Source organism: Eubalaena glacialis, chromosome 11, assembly GCF_028564815.1.
Source record: "Eubalaena glacialis isolate mEubGla1 chromosome 11, mEubGla1.1.hap2.+ XY, whole genome shotgun sequence".
NCBI lineage: Eukaryota > Metazoa > Chordata > Mammalia > Artiodactyla > Balaenidae > Eubalaena > Eubalaena glacialis.
The window spans coordinates 20458506-20481762 of NC_083726.1; the positions used below are offsets into that span (position 1 = coordinate 20458506).

The 23257-nt window shown below is 35.0% G+C and overlaps 1 protein-coding gene across 1 annotated transcript in view; it reads right to left on the bottom strand.

Annotated features, from left to right (window-relative positions):
• CHPT1 (choline phosphotransferase 1) overlaps positions 1-23257 on the bottom strand; it is a 35415-nt gene that overhangs the window by 946 nt on the left and 11212 nt on the right. The window contains exons 2-8 of the mRNA XM_061206296.1: positions 18651-18798; positions 18232-18373; positions 10241-10325; positions 7313-7444; positions 4886-5044; positions 4301-4426; positions 1979-2089 (exon numbers count right to left, since the gene is read on the bottom strand). Coding sequence (XP_061062279.1) covers positions 1979-2089; positions 4301-4426; positions 4886-5044; positions 7313-7444; positions 10241-10325; positions 18232-18373; positions 18651-18798 — 903 coding nt within the window. The remainder of the gene's footprint in view (positions 1-1978; positions 2090-4300; positions 4427-4885; positions 5045-7312; positions 7445-10240; positions 10326-18231; positions 18374-18650; positions 18799-23257) is intronic.

Below are 23257 nucleotides of genomic sequence, written 5' to 3' on the forward strand. Positions count from 1 at the left end.
TATTCAGTAAATATATGGATGTTTTTACATTCATTTCCAAACTTGAACAGTTAATTCCTATACCCTGTATTTTAAAATGTGCCTTTTTTTAAACATAGAAAAACATATGAAACTCTTGATTTAATAAATATTGTTTCAGCATTTGTTTGAAATACTTGAGTTAAACTTACTATTTTTTGCTGAAACTCCTTTCATTGAATCATTCAAAAACAAAAAATATGCCCAATAGATGGAGAAAGGAGTGACTTTGTCCTGTTTTTCCATATTTTAAATTCTAATTTTTGCTGCATAACCCACACTTATCTTAGTTTTAGGTTTTCCAAGTTTTTAAAAATGAATCCATACTGATCCTCTTTTTCTAACTGTGCTAACTTATATAGGAAGAAATCAGTCCTCCACCGTTAACAAATATCTGACATTAAGGGGACAGTTTACTTCCTAAATTTTTGCATTTTGTAAAGCCTTTTAAGCCAAAGTACATGCTGGAATGTAAATTTTAAGTATTATAAAATTTAATATAAATTTTAAGTACTATTCAAATTAAGAAGGTCCTTATTGAATTTACCAGTTGTTTCAGAGGCAAAATAAGTACTCCAGAGTATTTTCTGTGTACTTAATTCACATAAGTATATATTTTTTCCTTTTTTAAAAAAATATTTATTTATTTATTTGTCTGCACCAGGTCTTAGTTGTGGCATGTGGGATCTAGTTCCCTGACCAGGGATCGAACCCGGGCCCCCTACATTGTGGAGCATGTAGTTGTAGCCACTAGACCACCAGGGAAGTCCCTATTTTTTCCTTTTAAGGAATATCAACTTTTACCCTTTTTTCAATATGCCTTTTTCTTGCATATTAAGATATAGTACATGTTCATTACTCCTTTTTAAAAAAAAATTATTTCACCATATGGCTTATGGTCTACAGAACTGTTGGATAAAATTACAAACAGGTAAGATGGGAGTCCGAAGATTTGGATCACCAAAGACCCATGTGATAGTTCTATTATTCATAATGAGCAAGGTAAACACTTTTAAGTGAGAGTGGAAAGATGAGAATCAGTACATAATGTTGTTAGTGGTTGAATAACAGATACTTATTTTATCCCCATTTTACCTCTAATGAGTAAAAGTGTACTTGAAGTAGCTTTAGCTGATATTCTAAAGGGAAGATATTTTTGCTATGTTTTCATAAATTACTAATTTTCTTACATGTCAATTGTGCTTTAGCTACTGTTTTGTTTTTCACAAAGGGAAATGTTTAATGTCTACTTTTTTTGTGACAATGAAATTTAAACTCAGAATATCAAGGAACAAGTTGCCCTCACTGTAAAGATTCATTTGTTTTTCTGAACTGGTAAGATAATTCCTCTTACTAACTACAAATTACAGAAGTTGGTATACTAAAGCAAGTATTTCCTTTTATACAATAGTAATTAACATACCTTTTTTGAAAATGGCTAATAAAAAAATACCTATAACATCATGTGACTCAATAATTACACTATTACAATTCATGCACATATGCAATATTATGAACGCACTTGTCAATTTTTAGCGAAGTAAGCATCACCCTCAAGATGGCTAAAATCCTTTAACTCCTGAATTTTTATGTAATCCTTTGGCAGAGAAAACCCCAATTGTCTGATAAGGATTTCTGAGACAAAGAGATTGCTCTTTAGAACTATAGTGGTTCAATTTCTTATACTCAGAAAATTGAAATTTCTTTCTTTGGTTTTGTTTCTAATTAATTTGTAGATTGTATTACTCTGATAATACCTTGATAAAAAATGTTGATATACAACGAGGGCTTTGCCACTGAAACAGACATAATGGAATCTACAGGACTTAATGTTTGTATTAAAATATAACCTTATTTGATAGTATACTAGCCTCCTGAAAAAGGGGATTTCCTTCACTCATAGGTTCCCCTAACTGCTTCTCCTCTTTTCCTTGGGCTATTAGTCAATATGCTTGTGAACCTGTTCAGGTGCTTGATGACATGAAGTCTTGAAGATACTTAGATGAAGGTGTCTTGAAATTTGCAGGCACAAAGCACTAAAGTACCCCATCATATCAAATGAAGAAATGACCTTTAGAAGCAAAAAAGAAAATATAAAATGGATTATGGTCTTTTCTAAAGCAGCAGCTATTTTTCTGTCCCCTCACCCCCTAAACTCAAACCTTAACCAAAAATTCTTCACCGAAAATATTACATTTTATAGTTCATATTTGGACCTCACTGTAGTCCTCTGGAATATGCAGGGTATTTCACAGTTACAGAAACTGAGGCTCAGAGTGGTAAAAGGTATAGACTAAATTAAAAAAGCTGGAAAACAACAGAACTCAAGTCTTCTGACTCCATATCCTTTCAATTTTCTACTGTGCAACAAAGCCTCAAATTTTCTACTAGAAGGGGCTATCAGTCATTGTAATGAAATCACTCCATCATATACTTTTCTTATTCCTTATTCCTTTGAGAGTAGTTGTAAGAAAGTAAAGGCCTGGAAGAGACATCATAGTTGAGGGAAGGCCATACAAAATTGTGTTCTTTACAAAATTAAGCAGGGAGGCACACTATTTAAGAACTTTCCCAGAGGCTGGGGGCAAATGCTTCCTTTTAGAAAAAGGAGCCTCACAGCTCTGCTGGTGGAGAGAGAATTCTCACCACTGAGGGGAAAAATCTCCTTATCATTTACTTGAAAAACTCCGTCTGACTCTTTTCTCTCTGAAGCAAGAGCCTTTTCCCTAAGGATGCCGAAGGGCACAATACGTTTATTTTGGTCCACATAGTGTTTTTCTGTTTGTTTTTAATTGTGGTCCACAAAGTGTTTCAAAGAAAAATTGAATTCGACTTTCTCACCATAATCTCCACCACTGACGTAAAACCAGGCCAACTCACTCATTACAAATTAGGTGCTCAAATTTTTAACACCTGCTATTTTAATTCTGTTAATTCCATTTGGTAATACCTACGTTCACTAAAAGAAACCCTACATTGAATTTTCAGACATTTTGAAAAATCACCACCTATTTCTTACATTTAGATTGTTTTGGAGCCCTAATAATATTTATAGTAGATAGCAAATTAAAGGAAATTATTCTGATTTTCAAACATTTTTTAGAATATTGCCTGAGAAACTTTCAAGGACTAAGATTTACATCTCACCACTATTTGAAGAATGGAAGACTTCTGAATGGATATTAAGTTATTAACTTACTCTGAAAAAAAGTATAATACTATAGAACCTAGTATAAAGGATGATCAGATGTACCCCAGGGGTCCATGCACAGAACAGATAGGCTTTGTTTTAATACCTCTATCTAACAAATAGTGTGAGATCGTTTAAATTATCAAAAGGTTCAGTGTTTCTTTTAGCTAACTTTAATATCAGTTTTTGTATATCACTAACAATTTGGTGAAGTCCAGTGAGGTCTGGAGGTAGGGAAAAATACAGCAAAATTGTCCAGAACTACCATTAATTGAAGACCAACCATAAAGATAATGTCTTAGTAAAATAAAAAATTTAGTAATGCCTCCTTTATCCACTTGTGTGATTAAAGTGTTACCAACAATGATTTTCTTTTCCTCAGATGGCTAAAGCTTCTCTCTTATGCACCAAATTCTATTTTATAATAATTTTGAATAGAAATTAATATATGTATTATCCACATCACTTTTTAAGCAGGATGCAATCAATGAGAATTTAATTTGCTTGATAAGAGTCATCATTATTAATATAAATTTTGCACTGTCCTCAAGGGCCATACAGATATGTAGGGTTGCTTACTTCTAGCACAAAATGGTCCCAGAACCCTGTACTGGGTAGTACTGTCTGTTCTGTTTTGTTTCCTCAGTATTAGCTGACAGTTCTTGATACAATAGTGCCCACCTCTGCTAACACCAACTACATTTAATTTACCTGTTATCTGCTATAAGCTCATAATAATTCTAACAAGCTGGATTAAATAAGTCAGACACTAATACATGTTTGTAGTCCTTTGCCAGAGAGTGAAGTGATTTTTGACATCTTAGTACTGTTTTTTTGGTACTATTTTTTTTTAAGGTACACAGTTGTGTTTTTAAGGATTTAGGTTGTTGGAACCCTGATCTCCAGATATGTGGGCCGTTTTCAAACACAATATAAAGCAAGCTTTAAAGAAGTAATTTTAAATGTTCAGAAACACTTACTGTATAGATTAGAAAGTAAGGCTACCTGATATCTCACTGAAATGACTCTTAAGCATAGTATTATCTGACATTTGTTAAAAATAAATAAAAATCTTACCAAAAAAGCACTTACCATTGCTATCCATAGAACAACATATTCGTCTACAAAATTATTAAAGTACTGGTCTAAAAATAAAAGACCTGGGCCAAGAAAGACAGTGTCTTGAAGATACAGTTCACTTTTGGTCATGTGAGCTATCTATAAAAAAGTAAACAAAATAATTTCACCATTAAATTTTAAATGTTTTAGCTTTTAGTTTCAGGATAGAATTAACTAGAAGTTTAATTTACTATTAAGACAAATAAGGATAAAGAGACCATTTATTTAATCTCACATTTGATATGGGAATACTGAATCTAAAATTTCTCAAATTCATGACTGGGTAGCTTATTAAAGTTTCCAATATTTAAATTCCTTGATATCAGAAGGTTATAATTGATAATCATTGCTAAACAAATAATTAAAAGAACTTAATATACACTAAGGAGTCTGTGAATCTAACATTCATTTACAGTATTACTTGGAGCACAAAGAGCTAACTATTGTGATGATAACACCATAAAAAACCTACCCATTGTATGAAATAGTTTCCAGCTTTGTGTTTGAGGAACAAGTACATATTTATACCATGAATCATAAATTAAAAGAATTTCTTACCACCAATTTCTGTGAGATTTTAGCAAAGACACATCCAAACATTAGGGTATAAAGACAAGGATGCTTTTCAAACAGATTAGTTGCTGACTTTTTGTAGATCATTATTGCCAGTATAATAATTATTCCTATGTGGAGTCCAGGTGACAAGACACTGGTACCCTAATGGATAAAGCAGAAAATCAGCACCAAATTTTAAAAATGCATTTATTACAATGCAAGTATTTTCTAAGCATCTATTTTGTGTTAGGAACTAGAGACCTAGAGAAGAGTATGATAATGTATGGCCTAAAGGAGTATACAGACCTTAGCCATGCTTTTCAAACTTCCACAGAAACCTAGGGTTACACAGAGGTAATACAGTGCTTAGATGTTTGATTCCAATTTTATATGAACACACATTTTAAACTAATAACCACTAAAAAAATAACGTGATTTATTCTATACCAAATTTTACCATGCTGAAGGCCATCAACACTCCAGTTGCCAAGTTAACATATTTTTGTGCAGATATTGAAATAAAGCTTAACCTGCCACTTTTACACAATATCTTAATCACTGATTAGGAGGAGTTTAAGTCTGCCCTGGTCTCTCTCTATACCAATATCCCACCCCTGCCCCTGCCTTTTGCATTTAGACTACAAATGCCCTCTTATGTAACATTGTACAACCCGACCCATTACATTTTTATCTATGCGAATCAGGATGCTCTCAGCACTGCTTATCCTAAACAAAATATTGAAATAAATTTGATTTTAAGGCTTACTAAATATATAACCACCAATTTAAATGTATCTATTAAAGCAGGCTTATTCTTGTTTGTTAAGTTTATATGTTATAAATTAGAACTTACTATAAAATTACACGAATATTATAAATATTACAAAATCATATCTTAATAAAACACTATACTATATAGTAATGTTATAAATATTTAGATTATTAAAATAGTGCTTTTACCTGTACTTTGGTTCTGTAAATTTTATTCAAGGAAATCTGCTGCTAAAAAAGTTGGAAAACCACCAGTTTAAGAGTTTGAAATCAACCACTCCTTAGACACAGTGTTTGATTTCTTGTCTTCCTTCAAACATTTAATGAATTATGTCTTAGTAAAATATTCTAAAGTGGATGCTGATCATCACTAAATCTCATCATCTTTAGTGGAACTCATGTTCCAGCAAGTATTCTATTTTATCATCCATGGTCAAGCAAAAAGTACTCTTAAGCATCTTATGCAGAATACTTTAACATTCCTAAAACAATTCTGAGGTTAACTGACAAAACACCTCAAAACACAACAAATTAAAATTTCCAAATATATCAGAACTTATTTATCTAAGTGAGTTTTATACTTTGCCTTTGAATTATGTATATAAAATATATTCATAAAAATTGATAATTTATGAATTAGGTGGATTCCTTTGAAATAGCCTTAAGAGCCAATGTATAAGTCATTTAAGAGAATGAGTCTTTTTTTAAACTAAAAATGCTATATTTCATGTTTTTACTCCTCTTATTTATTAGAGCTGGCTTCAAATGACTTTGACTTTCTCAAAATCAAACCCACCCTTAAAAGACAGAAATTTTGAACTACAGCACTGAAGAAATTAAAGAGAATGAACTATAGCTTAAAGACATTCCCAGAATGTTTTGACAGAAGATGGCATCATGGGATTAAGTACTTATCTTCTTATGATCAACTATCTTGAAGATGACAATATGTTTTTTTAAACACATGGATATTATGTTATATTTGTTAAAAACTGGGCAGAATTCCTTTCTGCCTCTTTCCTGTGTAAAAGTATTGAAGAAGTTTTAAAAAACAAATATGAATACATACAAAAGAATTTTAGATGAGCAAAGTGTAAAGAACACAAATACAAGGTGTACCGACTCCAGAACTGAGGTTAAAATTTTTACCTTTTAAAATATTAGGAGAGTTTTAAAAATACATTTCAGTGAAATTTCAATAAAATTTACTTCATGACTAATAAATTGCCCCATATGTGAAACCATGACCTTTGGCAGCTTTCCTGACATTCAATCAGGAACTCATTCCCTACTCCTCCTCCTCTCCTATATCAGGGCCAGGCACAACGAGCATGAAGACAAATGGTAACTCTTAATTATGTACAGTAATGAAACAGCAGATGATTAAATCGAATGTCACAAAAGTCTACTCTGAGAAAGGCTGTAGAAGAAAAATTCTTTAACATCAGTCTAAACTGTTTTAAAAATGCTTTTGTATTATGTGCCTAAAAAGAATTCTTTTAAGATATTTAGTTTCCTTCCCTATTCTTGAACTTTGTCATATTTTTAGTTTCCTTCCCTATTCTTGAACTTTGTCATATTTTTAGTATCTCTGTAGCTGGGTGAAAAGAAAATTCATCATAAAATTAATACTGAATGATGATGAAATTAATGTCTTACTGCTATAGTGGATCCATTCTTGCCAACACCACCATGGAGGATAACATGGAAATAATTTGAACAGGAAAATATTGCTCCACCTACTACTCCGAGAACTGGTAAGATCTTCAATTTTATTTCTAGGACGGGTATCTTTAGGGGTAGAGGAAAGAAACACATCATTAAGAAAACAGAATTTCTTTTCCTATTAAAAAGTAAAGAAACATTATGATACAGCCCTGTACAATACGCTATTCTTTTTCTTATAATCAAACCTTAACTTCTGGAATGTAACCTGAAGTGGTAACTTTTCTTTTAATGGTTTTATCTCTTAAAGTGAAAAATCCAGCTAAGTCTATTTAAATAAGTGGGATGAAGTATTTTATCTCACAAGCCTTCATCTGACTTAAAGAAACATGAAAAAGGATAGTTCACTTGACTTTAGTACGTCTAAAAGGCAGCATCACAGGACAGTCAGACACCATGGTCTGCATCATGAATGTGACAAACGTGTGTGCATGCAAAAGTTTTGTGTAGTTAATATCCAGGATTAAATCTCTAGCAATATATATTTACCTGTTGGTCAATTGCTGTTCAAGAAAACTTCCAAAGGCAGCAAAGGATTTAAAAAACAGTAACAATGAATTGCCAAAAGCTGTAGGCTATTGTGTATTGAAAATATACTTTGAAATACTGCACCAAAATTTGTGGAAACTACAGATCAACAATTAAATTTAGAAGATCTATATCTAAATTAAGTATTCTTATTGATGAGAATAAGTAGGTATGCTTTCTTCCTATGGTATTGCCAAAACATTGAATGAAATGATTTTAAGATTAAATTCTTCCCCAGTATAACCAAATCAGAATTCCAAATTTAAAACAACCACATCTGACAATGACCAGAGTTGCCTAAGTGCCTCTAAGTCCACGTTCACCTTCTAATGGGTACTGGCTGAACAGGTACCATGAAAGACACATCGCATCCCTCTAGCATATTTTAGAGGCCTATGTATCCTTGATTCTATTATTTATTCTTACATGATAAGAAGGGATATGAATATCTCAGGGAATGTTCCTCTACTTAAAAATATGCTCAAAGTCTATTTCTGAGCCTAGTGATATGAACGGTGATTGGCAATTCTGAAACTAAATGCCACAGGGAAATCTCTTACAATTTTTAAAAAAGAGACTTAATTTTTAAAGCAATTTTAGGTTCACAGCAAAACTGTACGGAAAGTACACAGAGTTCCCATATACTCCCTGCACTCATACACACATGCTTCCCCACTATCAACATCCTCCACCAGAGTGATACAATCCATGTGTTACAATCCATGAACTTACACTGACACATCATTATCACCTAACGTCCATAGTTTATATTAGGGTTCACTCTTGGTGGTGTACATTCTATGACAATGCATAATGCATAAATGACAAATGCATAATGACAGGTAGACAGGTATCCACCATTATAGTATCACACAGAATAGTTTCACTGCCCTAAAAATCCCCTGGACTTTGTCCATTTATCCCTCCTTAACCCCGTAACTTCTGGCAATAGCAGGTCTTTGCACTGTCTCCATCATTTTGCCTTTTCCAGAATATCATATGATTGGAATCATACAATATGGAGCCTTTGCAGAGTGGCTTCTTTCACTAAATAACATGCATTTACGTTTCCTCCATGTCTTTTCATGGCTTGATAGCTCTTTCTTTTTAACGCTGAATACAATTCCATTGCCTGGATGTACCATAGTTTATCCATTCACCCACTGGAGGACATCTACTGAAGGACTTGCTTCCAAGTTCTGGCAATTATGAATAAAGCTGCTATAAATACCTGTGTTCAGGTTTTTGCAAAGATATAATTTTTTTTTTTTGGCTGTGCCACGCAGCTTCTGGGAATTTAGTTCCCTGACCAGGGATTGAACCTGGGCCCACGGCAGTGAAAGCACAGAGTCCTAACCACTGGACTGCTAGGGAATTCCCTGCATAGACATAATTTTTAACTTACTTGGGTAAATACCAAGAAGCATAGTCGCTGGATCCTATGGTAAGAGTATGTTTAGTTTTGTATCTCTTACTATTTTTACCAGGGTTATATAGCTTAGTCATTAAAAACAGAGTCTGGAATCAGCTCCAGTACTTACTTACTAGCTATGTGTCACTGGACAAATTACTTAATCATTCTAAGACTTATTTATAAAACACAAAAATGACAGTATCTATTTCACAGGGTTGTTCTGAGGGTCAGATGAAAACAGTGAAAGTAAAATATTTAGGAACATAGTAAATGTTGAGTAAGTATTAGTTGTTGACTATTGATATTATCCTTATTACTCTTCTTAACTCTCTGGGCATGAAGTTTTGAGTCAGCCAATACTGTAAACTTAGGTTGTAGAGACCGAATAGTTTCTTCATAAATTTTCTGCCTATACAAAGCATGAATTTATAACAGTGGCCTCCTGAGAGTCAACTTTTATCAAAATACTGAGGTCTCCAACCACGCAGAAAATAAAAACACTCCTTAACATGGGAAACTTCACTATAGTAAGTTATAAAAAATGCAAATTAGCAACTTTTCTTTCCTAATATTGAGGGACAAGTTTCAAGCATAAAATATTTTACTGAATTTACTTTTTATATATCTATTTTATGAGATAAATTTTGGCCTGAAAAGGTAGTTCAACTAGTCTGTTTAATTTTATATTAGGGAAATGGGGTCGTTTTCTTTTATGTGGTAGTATATTCATGCATAGGGTAGTATATTCATGCTGTAATAAGGTATATAGAATAGTAAAATTATAAAATGAAGAAAAAAGGTTAAGAAATGGAATGACTATTAAATACAACTCCAAGGATTTCTGAAGAAAATTAACAATGCAATATTTTTCCTAAATATTTTTAAAGTACTTGAATATAAATTTAAATCCTCAGATTTACCGTATAGTCCCACATTGTTGCTCCTCCAAATGTAGACAACACAAAGACGATCACTAAAGCTACCTGAATTTCAGTTACATCCACTCTAAAGAGGAAAGATAAAGAACAGATGTTTGTAAATCAAATTCCTAAATATGAAGGTTAATTAACCTTATATTAAAATCAAAAGATGTAAAAATCTCTATAGGCTTAGTTTATTTTTACCTTTAGTTTCATCACTGAATCATCAATTAACTACACTGTTAAGTGAAAAAGCCTACAGAACAACAATGCGCTTACATATAGGTAAAAAACTTGTATAGCATATACAAAATTGCTGATAACAGTTATCACTGAGATTACAGAAGGCTTTTATCTTCTACTTTACATACTTCTGCAAAGTTTGAATTTTTTAATAACAATCATGTATTAATCTTGTAATCAGGAAAAATTATGATAATATAAAAACAACCAGATGATTTAAGGCAAATTCTTAAACACTCTCAAGTCAATTTCATTTAAAAAGTAGGGAAAATTCCAACAGTTTTTCTCATTATGTTACTAATAGTCATTATAGTTTTTTGGTTTCGACAGACATTTTCCTCCTATATATAAACATACTTAAACTTCTTTCAAAAACCCACTAAACCAACATCAGTCTCTAATCTGCATCCCCTGAAGCTATCAACTCCTCTCTCCTTTGCTCCAGAAACAGGCTGAGAAGTAGTCCACATTTGTAATTTCCTCCTCTCTTCATATTTGCTGCTTAAGCCATTATAGTCCAGTTTTTGGCCCCATTCTATTAAAACTGATTAAGGTAAACAGTGACTTTCAATTTGTTGAATGCAAGGGATACATTTCAGTTACTATCTCGCATAACTCCTCTCAATATTTAAAATGCTTATCACTCCCTTTTTCTTGAAATGCTTGGCTATGTTTTTATTGCCATGTTCTCTCGTGATTCTCCTACCTTGCTGGAAGCTCTTCCCAGGCTCCTTCCTCCACATCTTAAATGCTACTGTTTCTAGAATTCCTCTTTTCTCTTTTTAGATTCTCTGAGTATTACATCTATACCTAAGGCTACCATCTATATGCTAATGACCTCTAAATCCATTTCTCCTAATCCACATCTTTTTTTCCAAGCTCCAAATTTTTATATCTGTCTACCTACTTTGCATCTCCATTCGGATGCCCTGGAGTCTTTAGATGCTAGAGGAATACTTATTGTTCTGCAAATATAAGAAATGTAGGGATTAGATGATAAAACAGATCCAGATATAAAAGAAAAAACTTCTCAACTGAGTTATTTTGGGGGCATTTAGAAGGAGAAAGTGAATGGAACATTAACGTACAAATAAAAGGAAAATGTAATAACATCCAGTATTTGTAAGATCAGTGATGGGCAAACCAAGGCCTCCAGGCTGCATGGAGAAATAGTCAAGTTAGTTGAAAAAGGTAAATGTAATAATATAATGTATGGTATTTTGTGGAGAAAAAGGAGGAAAATAACATTTACTAAGATCTGTTATGAGTCTTATGAACTATAAATTATGCCTGTTTTTTGGGAAGGGGAAATTAAAATGATTTTTTCATGCCTGTATTGAAACAGCTGGATATTACTATAGGAAAAAGACTCCAGAGCCAACATTCTTGCTACTACATCTATGATTTATTATTAGAATTGTGCACTCTTTTTCCAGTAACAGTGGTAGAATTACATTAAGTTAATCCATAATTTTTCCAGGATATGATTAGTGACCAGAAGCAACTAGAAAAGCTCACAGAAATTATAGAACAAACTTTCTCTGAACTAAATGACACATACAGGGATTGAGCTAGGAACCTTGGTTTCACATATGCATCATTCACACCACAGATTTTAAATTAAACTGAAAGCTTCATTCTTCCTCTCTGCCTTTTAAGGATAAACTAAATAAATGACAATTCTTTTTTTTTTTTGGAAATTTTTTATTGTTTATTTTTTCTCAGTAATTTTTTTCTTTACAATGAAGAATGTTGGTGTTCATGCATGTATGTTAAATGACAATTCTTGAGTCTGGAAAAAAGAAAGCTGAAAGGATATGGTAAAAAGGGTGGAATCACTAACAAAATCCTTAAATATCTGAAATATGAAGAGCCAGTTGAAGCTTGAAAGACAAATAAAAGAATAATCTGTATAACAATTTACAAACTTAGAGAACTCATTAGTGGGTCCAAGATTTTAAAAAGTAAATCCAAAGACATAAAAAATCCAAGAAAGATGGACACTGGGGATATGGCGCAGGTACATTCTCAAACTATTATAGAGAACAATCTACAACAGTGCTCTTCAAAGTGTGGTCTAGGGTTTGTTACAGTCTGCAGTAAGTATAGAAATTGAGAGTAAGCATTTAGAAACTTTCATCATAGTTTGATAGAGTAATTTTGTATCTCTTGAATTGAATGAAATATTGGGGACTGCATTTTGTAAGTCTGTTTTTTGTTTTTTATTTTTTTAATTGCATGTTATCTCTCCATGATGGATTTGGGGGGCGGGCGGGGTAGAAATTAGTTCTTTACCACAAATATGTGGAAAAATGGACATAATACCATATGGAAATTCTAAGGATTTTGAAAGAAGAGAAAATTAACACCGAGTCTAAATATTCACATGTAAATAACAAAATACCACATAATACAAGTCAACATTGGACTTGGTTTAGATTTTTTAATTAAACTTTAAGGATTGTTTGCTGTATTGAACTGCATGGGAGCAGACCCTTGATACATGGGAGCAAACATGCTAAAAATAAGATATGCCTTATCTTACATGGCAAGCATTAATACAGGGACAGATTTTAACTGTAATCCTATAAATTATTTCACTAACTATACTAAGGAAAATACTAATACATCACTGATTAACTTTAAAAAATCCTTAATTAAAAGTTGAAAATTATAGTTTGAGATAGTTATTAATGTTTTGTCGTTTAAATTATCTTATTCAAGATAACAAATTCATATTTGTACTAAAATCTACATATTTTCAGGAGATAAAACATATAACAAAATATCTACAAGTAAAATAGTATTTCTTTTTCTGTTCTATGAAACAGTATAAAACAGTATTTTTATGTTCATAAGCAAAACAGAGTAGTATTTAGTTACTCTCTTCCTTCTCTGTTTAATTTTTCTTTATACAATTAGGAGAGGCAATCTGCCACGGACCCTGAGCATCCCTGCACGTTCTTGTGGGGTGTGCTAAGAATCCAAGATCCTGAGCACCCTTTATCCAGGCCATTTCTCAGGGCTGTGTATGCAGTGAGCAACCTTGAAGGATGAGGTTACATCTCCCTGCAAAGAGCAGGCTTGCTTCCACTTACTATAAAAGCAACAGATCCCTCAGTGTTCCTCTCCCATAATGCCACCCATCACATGGGCAGGCATTCATCCAGTCCCACCGCATGACCCCATGGGGCTCGGGAGTGGAGCGAGGGAACCCGGCATGAACCTGAACCTCAGGCTACTGCTTTTGCCCTGAGTTATAAATTTGTCCTCTGCCTCTGACCCAGGAGTTTTGTGTCTTCTCTCAGCGTCCATGAAACATTAACCAGCTTGCTTGGTAGCTTGTAAGGGTAAAATCCCAGACTCTTTACAGTTCATGACACAGAGCACTTACCACTCACTAGCTAATGTGTTATGTGCAGTATTTACTTGTTTAGCTTGCTTTATTGTCTGTCTTCCACATTAGAACATAAACTCCAAGGGGGGCAGGGATTTTTGTCTGTTTTGTTTACTCATATTTTGTTTATTCATGTTACCCTAGAACCTAGAACAAGGCCTGGCATATACCAGATGCTTAATAAATATTTGTATGACTACTGCAAAAATATTTATTAAAATTCATTGTAAAAATATTACATCAGTATTCAATAAAATCACTCATATTATATTGACCTTCTATCCTCAAATTTATTTTAACTCAGTTTCTTCTGTATGCTTATTTCCTTATGAAATTAGTTCCTTATCAGTAACTTACTGATTAATACATGACATCTGATTTTCTTTTAGTAAGAGTTACTTTTTAATGTCACTCAAAGTAAACATACAAAAGAAATTGAATTAAATTAAAGGATATGTCATGATAATGCTAACCTTATTACTGAGTAGTTCTGTCCTCCAGATTCTGTACTAAGTCCTTTATATACATTATTATTTAATCTTTACAATAACCTTTTAACACAATTATGATTATTCTCATTTTACAGATGAAGAAACTGAAGAAAATGAGGTTAAATAATTTGTGGTCAAACAACTGGTATCTTGGAGACAGAATTTGATTCTACCCCATCTGATTCTAGAGCCTATGCTTTTCACTAGTAAACTTAAAACAGGAGCAATAGTAATAAATAACTTAAAAGGCTTTGAAAATTGGAAAAAAATTAAAGAGCAAAATGTAGTAAGTTTTTTAGTCCAATTAAGCTCTCGTTTGGCATATTTTTCTTCAGTCTTTCAGAACAAGGGAAACCACGTTAAGTAGGCTTAAACCAAGAATACATTCATAAAACAAATTTCCACAGTAGATTCTGAGATTGTTTGGCCTGGTTTCATATATCTGTATCATTTATCTGTATTCTAATAATATAAACACTATAAAAATTAAACCTCTCAAAAATTGACAGATTTTCAGGAAATCCGTCCTAGTCAACAATTGATACTGACTGAGTTTGTAAGCATTTCCAGAGGCTTGGTTGATGTCCTACATACAGATCCTTCTTATAGTGTTAAGCTGGACCCAATGTATCCTACTCAATGCTCAATGGCATCTTTACTTTGGTAAAGTGAAAAAATACACAGATTAGGATCTGTGCCATACAGAGTAAGTATTTTACATGGTTGACCCCTGGGCACTGCAGGATCTCCTCCAGTCCCTGACATGCATGGTGCTCAACCATAACAGCCATTTCCTTAATGTTCTGAGTACTTCCTTTCCTCATGCTCCTGCCTAGAATGCTTTTACCCCAATCTGTCTGGCATATTCCAACCGCAAGTGACTCATCTTTGTATGTGCAGTTCTAGGCACACATTAGGCTCTCAGTCAATAGCAAATGAGTATAAAATATACAACTGGGCCAGAAATGTGAACTAATTCATTTCAGAAAGATTTTTAATGAAGTTATAAGCCAGAAAGGTAAAGTCTAAGTCATTAAATAACAACAACAATTAACCAGAACATTGCATTTGTCATTAAATAACAACAATTAACCAGAACATTGCATTGTTATATTACTCCAGTTTACCATAGCAAGTTCACCATATTAACTAAAATGCGTTAGACTTTGCAAAGCTATGTTTCTGTTTTAGCCTATTTTAATCTATACATAGGTACAGATTCTTAATTTTACATACTTGCCTTGAATTTTTAGCCTGGCTTTTTTGTTTTTTGGCTGCTCGGCTTGCAGGATCTTAGTTCCCTGACCAGGGATTGAACACAGGCCCCAGTAGTGAAAGTGCCGAGTCCTAACCACTGGACGGCCAGGGAATTCCCTATCCTGGGAATTTGATCCTTGGGTTCTTGACCAGTAGGTAAAGAATCAGCTGAAGACTCACATTTTCCATAAAAGCTTTCCTAAACTAATTCAGCGTACAGCCAGCTTCTCCTTACTTAGGATTTTTTCAGTGCTATGGAAACCTAAAGCAGGTTATTTTTCACATGGTTATGGACAGTATTAGCAGTGTCACAGAAGTATTATCCTATCCCTTTAATACAATATACTACATAGTTCCTAAAACGGATTTTTAAAAAATGCATTTTGTATCCTTCCGCAGTACCTAATACATTGATAATCCCACAGTACTGAGCAGCAGTCGTTAAGAGTGTGGGGTTTGGAGACTTGAGTTTTAACCCTGGCTCTACACTTTTTAGCAGTATAAGGAAGTTACAGAACCTCTCTGCCTCATTGGTACAGTGGCGGTAATACCCTTACAGGATTAATGTGAGGAATAAATGAGATAAGGCATGTAAAGCGCTGAGTACAATGCCAGAACCATGCAAGTGCTCAAGAGGTGATAGCTGTGACTATTCCCTAATTTAGAGTCAATGTGGAAAATTGCCAAAGGCCTTCACTCTGCTAAACGATCCATAGTTTTGAGCTTCTCCTTTCATTTATCATTATCAGAGATTTTTTTTCAGAGCTACTGTTTTTCCTGTGCAGCAATAAAGTGTGGCTTAAATGAATCAGTAGACAGGGAAGCCAAAGCTGAGAATGAGCCAATGGCAGACAGCTATTAAAGGATCAGGCAGAAAGGGAGCTGATGGAAGGAGGGATAGAGAACAGAGTTCCTGCCTTGTGCACTATTTCCTGGTGTCCAAGAATGAGGCATTGGGGCAAATATTACAGTGTTATTACATTATCTCATCAACTGTCTACCACAGCTGAGAGTCTCGTGATTACTGTTGTTGGTGACTGCTGTAAAGGGGTTACCCTTTTTGGACACACAAAAATTTGACCAAAAAGGACCTGTAGATTCCATATCTCATTATTTTCTCACATAAGCCAAATGCTACTTTTTTTTCTTTTTAACATCTTTATTGGAGTATAATTGCTTTACAATGTTGTGTTAGTTTCTGCTGTATAACAAAGTGAATCAGCTGTACATATACTTATATCCCCATATTCCCTCCCTCTTGCGTCTCCCTCCCACCCTCCCTATCCCACCCCTCTAGGTGGTCACAAAGCACAGAGCTGATCTTCCTGTGCTATGCAGCTGCTTCCCACTAGCTAGCTATTTTACATTTGGTAGTATATATATGTCCATGCCGCTCTCTCACTTCATCCCAGCTTACCCTTACCCCTCCCTGTGTCCTCAAGTCCATTCCCTACATCTGTGTCTTTATTCCTGTCCTGCCCCTAGGTTCGTCAGTACTATTTTTTCTTTTTTTACATTCCATATATATGTGTTAGCATACGGTATTTGTTTTTCTCTTTCTGACTTACTTCACTCTGTACAACAGATTCTAGGTCCATCCACCTCACTACAAATAACTCAATTTTGTTTCTTTTTATGGCTGAGTAATATTCCATTGTATATATGTGCCACATCTTCTTTATCCATTCATCTGTTGATGGACACTTAGCTTGCTTCCATGTCCTGGCTATTGTATGTAGTGCTGCAATGAACATTGTGGTACATGACTCTTTTTGAATTATGGTTTTCTCAGGGTATATGCCCAGTAGTGGGATTGCTGGGTCGTATGGTAGTTCTATTTTTAGTTTTTTAAGGAACCTCCATACTGTTCTCCATAGTGGCTGCATCAATTTACATTCCCACCAACAGTGCAAGAGGGTTCACTTTTCTCCACACCCTCTCCAGCATTTATTGTCTGTAGATTTTTTGATGATGGCCATTCTGACTGGTGTGAGGTGATACCTCATTGTAGTTTTGATTTGCATTTCTCTAATGATTAGTGATGTGGAGCATCCTTTCATGTGTTGGTTGGCAATCTGTATATCTTCTTTGGAGAAATGTCTATTTAGGTCTTCTGCCCATTTTTGGATTGGGTTGTTTGTTTTTTTGCTATTGAGCTGCATGAGCTGCTTGTATATTTTGGAGATTAATCCTTTGTCAGTTGCTTCGTTTGCAAATATTTTCTCCCATTCTGAGGGTTGTCTTTTCGTCTTGTTTATGCTTTCCTTTGCTGTAAATGCTACTTTTTTAAGTACTACATATCCTTTTTCTATATTATTCAGGTCCCTTATTTTTCTCTTTCTCCTGTCTAATGTAAACTTGGGTTAGTAAGTTGGAGAAGGGGGAAAAAATACAATTATCATCAAATATGTAACTATAACATAAAGAATACCTAAAAGATTAAAATTAAGGTGTAGCATTTATGGATGCTTCAGTAAGTTAAAAGGTAACTTGAATTCCTGATTGACACTTTGTCCCCCTTACTATGGATAAATGAAGTATGACAGACAGTGAAAATGAATTTGATTATATTTTTAAATGTACAACTTAAAATACATACTTACTTTCCAAACCTCAACACGCCTGAAACATAAGTCTGCCAGTGAGCACAATAAAACATGAACATCCCAATAAAAGAGCAGAAAAACAACCAGTCAGGATGAGTTCCTAAGCGAACAGCAATTGAAGCTCCAACTGCCATAAAAACTGAAAGAAACAAGAACCATTAAGAATTTAAAATAATTAATTAAATAATTGCCATTGACTGTTTAGAAATACAGAATTTTAAGGTGCATAATCTTGGCATGAAAATAAGGCACACTAAACAAAATAAATTCCTGAACATACTTTTAAAATACACTGTGCAAAACTGCTTCCAACTGTAAACCAAAACAAACCAAACAGCTCAGTTTTTAAGCCATCATTAAAAGACAAACAAACAAAAAAAACAACTATAGGAAAAAAACCTCCACTAAAAACTTACCTGTGGAAAGAGAGTCACAACCATGGTCAAAAAGTTCCCCTAAAGGAGAACAAGAATTTGTTCTTCTGGCTTGTTTCCCATCAATAGCATCCAGTGACTGGTAGATGAAGAGTCCTAATGCACATAAAAGGTATGTCCAGTACGGTGCCTAAAAAGAAGTGTAAACAATGAAGACTGGTGAGTGACAATAAGCTAGCTTCTGTTCGAAAATAGCTCAACCCGAGCCAAGTGACACATTTTCTTATGTTTGCACTTTATATCACCTCAGTGTGTTACGAGGAACATTTATAACCTTCCTTCTACAGATGAGAATTAAATTGAGAAATGAATTGCTCTAGGTCACCTGGGTAGAGTGTCACAAAAGTCCGTACTGTGAGAAGCCGAAAGTTAAATGACCAAGCAAGGATTAGGACCCTGATTTTGATTCTTAGTCCACAGCTCGTTTAATATAATACTATTCATATATGGCACGGATTTGAAATTATTCAGTAAGTCTCCGCTATGAAAGAAGATCTTAAAGACAAACCACAGACCCCAGCTTCCTTTCATGATGGAGTATCAGGGGCTGGATTTACTCTCCCATCTTGTATAACTAGAAAAGCAATAAAATAAATAAAACAACCATTTTCAGACACTGCAGGCAGTGCAGCACTGTGATCCCTGACAGAAGGGAAACAAATGACCTGAGCCCTGTGACTGCTCCAGCTTAGTGCCTATAGGCAGTCTCCAGGCCACAGTACAGGAGTGGGGAACCGGAACAGAGGCCGGCAATCCTGCTGTGCTGAGGAGAAACGCAGCAGAGTTCAGGAAGGTCAAGGCAGCTAGAATCTGTGGGGCAGAGCACTGGAGAGGAGAGGGGCACAAACTGTGGAGATCTAGAGTCTTTGGCTGAGAAGTGACCTGTGCCTAATGAGACAAAACTACTAACCAAGGCTAGGGAAAGAAGCACTGGACAGCGCAAGGCCACACAATTCTTGAAGCCCACACAAAGCTGGGAATGGTTTATGTTCCCACCAGGCACAGCATGTAAGACCATGTAATACTTAGGGCACTGGGTAGAGTTCTCAGAAGTGTATTGCCTTAGCAGTGGGCATTAATTAGCCCGAGACCAAAGGCCCTAACAGATGTAAAATCTAGCCTCTAAAGGATCTGACTGATTCCAGGTAACTTAACTAAAGCCAACACAAAGTACAACATCTTAAAGGAATACCCCACCAAACCTAGTACCCCAAAATGTAAAATTCACAATGTTTGGCAACCAATAAAAATTACTAGTCATTCAAAGAAGCGGGAAAATATGCTCTACAACTAGGAGTAAAATCAATCAGTAGAATCAGACCCAGGAATGACAGAGATATTGAAATCTGCAGATGAGGACATTAAAAGTTCTTATAAATATGCCTCATATGTTCAAGAAGGTGGAGGAAAGTATGAAAGACTACAGTGAAACCTCTAGAAATGGAGAGTACAATATTTCAATGTAAAATATACTAGATGAGATTAACAGCATATTAGACAGTGCAGAAGAAAAGATCAGTGAACTTGCACAGTACCGATAGAAACTACCCAAAATCATGCACAGAAATAAAAAGACTAAAAATAATTGAACTGGGCATCAGTGACCTGTGAGACAATAGTGGTCTAACATATATGTAATTGAAATCCCAGAAGGAGAGAAGAAAGAGGGCTGGACATGAAACATATAAGAAAAAATGATGGCTGGAAATTTCCAAATTTGATAAAAATCTATAAATTTACATATCCAAGAAGCTCAACAAACCCCAAGCAGAATAAGTTTGTTTTTTTTTTTTAAAAACCCACCAAGGCACATCATAATCAAATCACTGAAGACCAGTGATAAAGAGAAAATCATTAAAGAAGCCTGAGGAAAAAGACACATTACATACAGAAGCATAGATAATAATGGCAGAGGAAAGAGTAAAGTTGAAGGTAGATAAATAGAAATGATGCAATTTAAACAAGAGAGAGAAAAAAGATTTTAAAATGACCATTCTTTTCTTTTAGCACTTTATAAATGTACTCTACTTCCTCAGGGACCTGTGTGATGATAGCAATGGTCAACCCAGAATTCTATGTCTCAGAGAGGAAGTACAGCGAAATTGTTGACTAGGGTTTTAAAGTTAGATCTGTGTTTGAGTTCTTGGCTCTGTTATTTAATAGCCAAGTGACCCTGGGAAAGTCATTTAAACTCTCTAAACTTTGGTGACCTCATTTGTAAGATGTGAATAATACTTGCAGTTGTATCTGATGAAAAAAATTCTTAGATGGCTCTTTACGCACAGCCTGGCACATAGTAAGTGCTCAATAAGGTTAGCTATTGTAGGGAGTTCCCTGGTGGCCTAGTGGTTAGGATTTTGGGCTTTCATTGCCGTGGCCCGGGTTCAATCCCTAGTTGGGGAACTGAGATCCTGTAAGCTGTGCACAGAGGCCAAAAAAAAAAAAAAGGTTAGCTATTGTCATTAAATTGTGTTTTGCATATTTTTAGTGGCAAATATAGTTTTTAAAATATCAATGTATGTATGGTCTATGTGGTAATTCTGCAAATACCAATCAACCTGCTACCTCATTCTTCAATCTAAGTAAGTAGAAGTTTACTTTGAACTTCAATAAACATTTCATCATTTGTTAATATTACATGCCCAGTATTAATGACTACACTATTAATTGCTTTAAAAGACTTATGAAGGGCTTCCCTGGTGGCACAGTAGTTAAGCATCCGCCTGCTAATGCAGGGGACACGGGTTCGAGCCCTGGTCCAGGAAGATCCCGCATGCCGCGGAGCCACTAAGCCCGTGTGCCACAGCTACTGAGCTTGCGCTCTAGAGCCCACGAACCACAACTACTGAGCCCATGCACCACAACTACTGAAGCCTGCGCGCCTAGAGCCCATGCTCCGCAACAAGAGAAGCCACCGCAATGAGAGGCCTGCGCACCGCAACGACGCCCGCTGCAACTAGAGAAAGCCTGCGCACAGCAACGAAGATCCAACACAGCCAAAAATAAATAAATAAATAATATATTTTAAAAATGCGTTATTGTATTTGCTACAGCAATCCACAGAGACAAGGCGGACAAGGCATTATCATGTTCTTTGCATTACAGATAAAAGAGAAACTTAGGGAGGGGTGATAAAGTTCCATTGAGAAGAGCAGCTAGACTGGGTCTAGGAATCAAACCCAGGTTTTCTGACCTGCCCTATGGTAGATCTATCAGATTGGTCGTGCTGCAGGCTACACAGACTGGATGCAGCTTCCCACCTGGATTCTTACCTATTCTTTCAAACCTGCTGAGAAGCACTTTCCTGCCCCCACAATACAATTCCAGGTGCAGTGAACCAGATGGGTGGGAAAGCGCTGCAGCTGAGAGAGACTTCTTTCCTCTTAAGCCCAGAAAGGCATACCACCCCGCCAGCTGCTCGTTCGCTACCTTTCCAGTCTGCCCAAGGCCACAGGAGCTGGACCTATCTTCTCTTTACTCTGTTGTCATCACCTCCATTCCCACCTGGGAGCTATGAAACAGTTTGCAAATTTTCAACTTCTTTTCTCACCTGTTATCTCTGCAAAACAGGCCCCAGCCGGGAGATCCACTTGCCAGGAGCAGCATGCCCCTTCCTTCCAGGAGTCTGCTTAACGTGGGTGTCACTACAGAAGACACTCTGGGTGGAAGCAGGATCTACAGAGCCACCCCAACTCAATTCTAGTTTTCATGTTAACTTATTTTTAAAAATTTAAAATGTAAGTGTGGGAAAATCAGGTGTGGATTACAAAGTCTTAAGCAATATATCAGAATACTTCTGCAGAAGGAGACTATATAAAAAGTGGAACTTCTCCAGATCATATTAGATTCTTAATATTTAAAGTTCTTAATTATATAATTTTTATAAGATCTACTGTATCCTTTAAGATCAGAATTTTATACTACATCATAGAAACCTTTCCAGGTCAAGCATAAAGATCTACATCATTCTTTTACATGACTGCATGGTATTCAATTATGTGGCTATATCACAATTTAAGTAATAACTCACTAATGATGAATCTTACATGACTGTGTGAAAGATTATTATATAAGTTTATTCTAGAAAACAAAATTATTACTAAGAATCAATCATAAGCCCTAGTCATTAAAAAAAACCCACTAATACATTTAAATTGCTTTTCAGTTACATCACTGAAAAAGAACTGTATAAAACTAAGTACTTGGGATATTTTACTTTTTCCAGTTACTTGAAATAAAGGGTTAGAGAAACCAGAGATTTGAACCAGACCGTATGGCAATTGTTCTTGTTCAAAATAACTCTGGATCAGAGAGAACACTCATATATAGATCAATTATTTATCCTGGGTATTATACCCCTTTTTATACGTGTTTGAATGAGCACACACATCAGGAAAAGGACGAAAAGATTTAGAAAGTGATCAATAAACACATTTCTTTCTTTTTTTTAATTAATGAATTTATTTATATTCTTTTGGCTGTGTTGGGTCTTCGTTGCTGCACGCGGGCTTTCTCTAGTTGCAGCGAGCAGGGACTACTCTTTGTTGCGGTGCGCGGGCTTCTCATTGCGGTGGCTTCTCGTTGCGGAG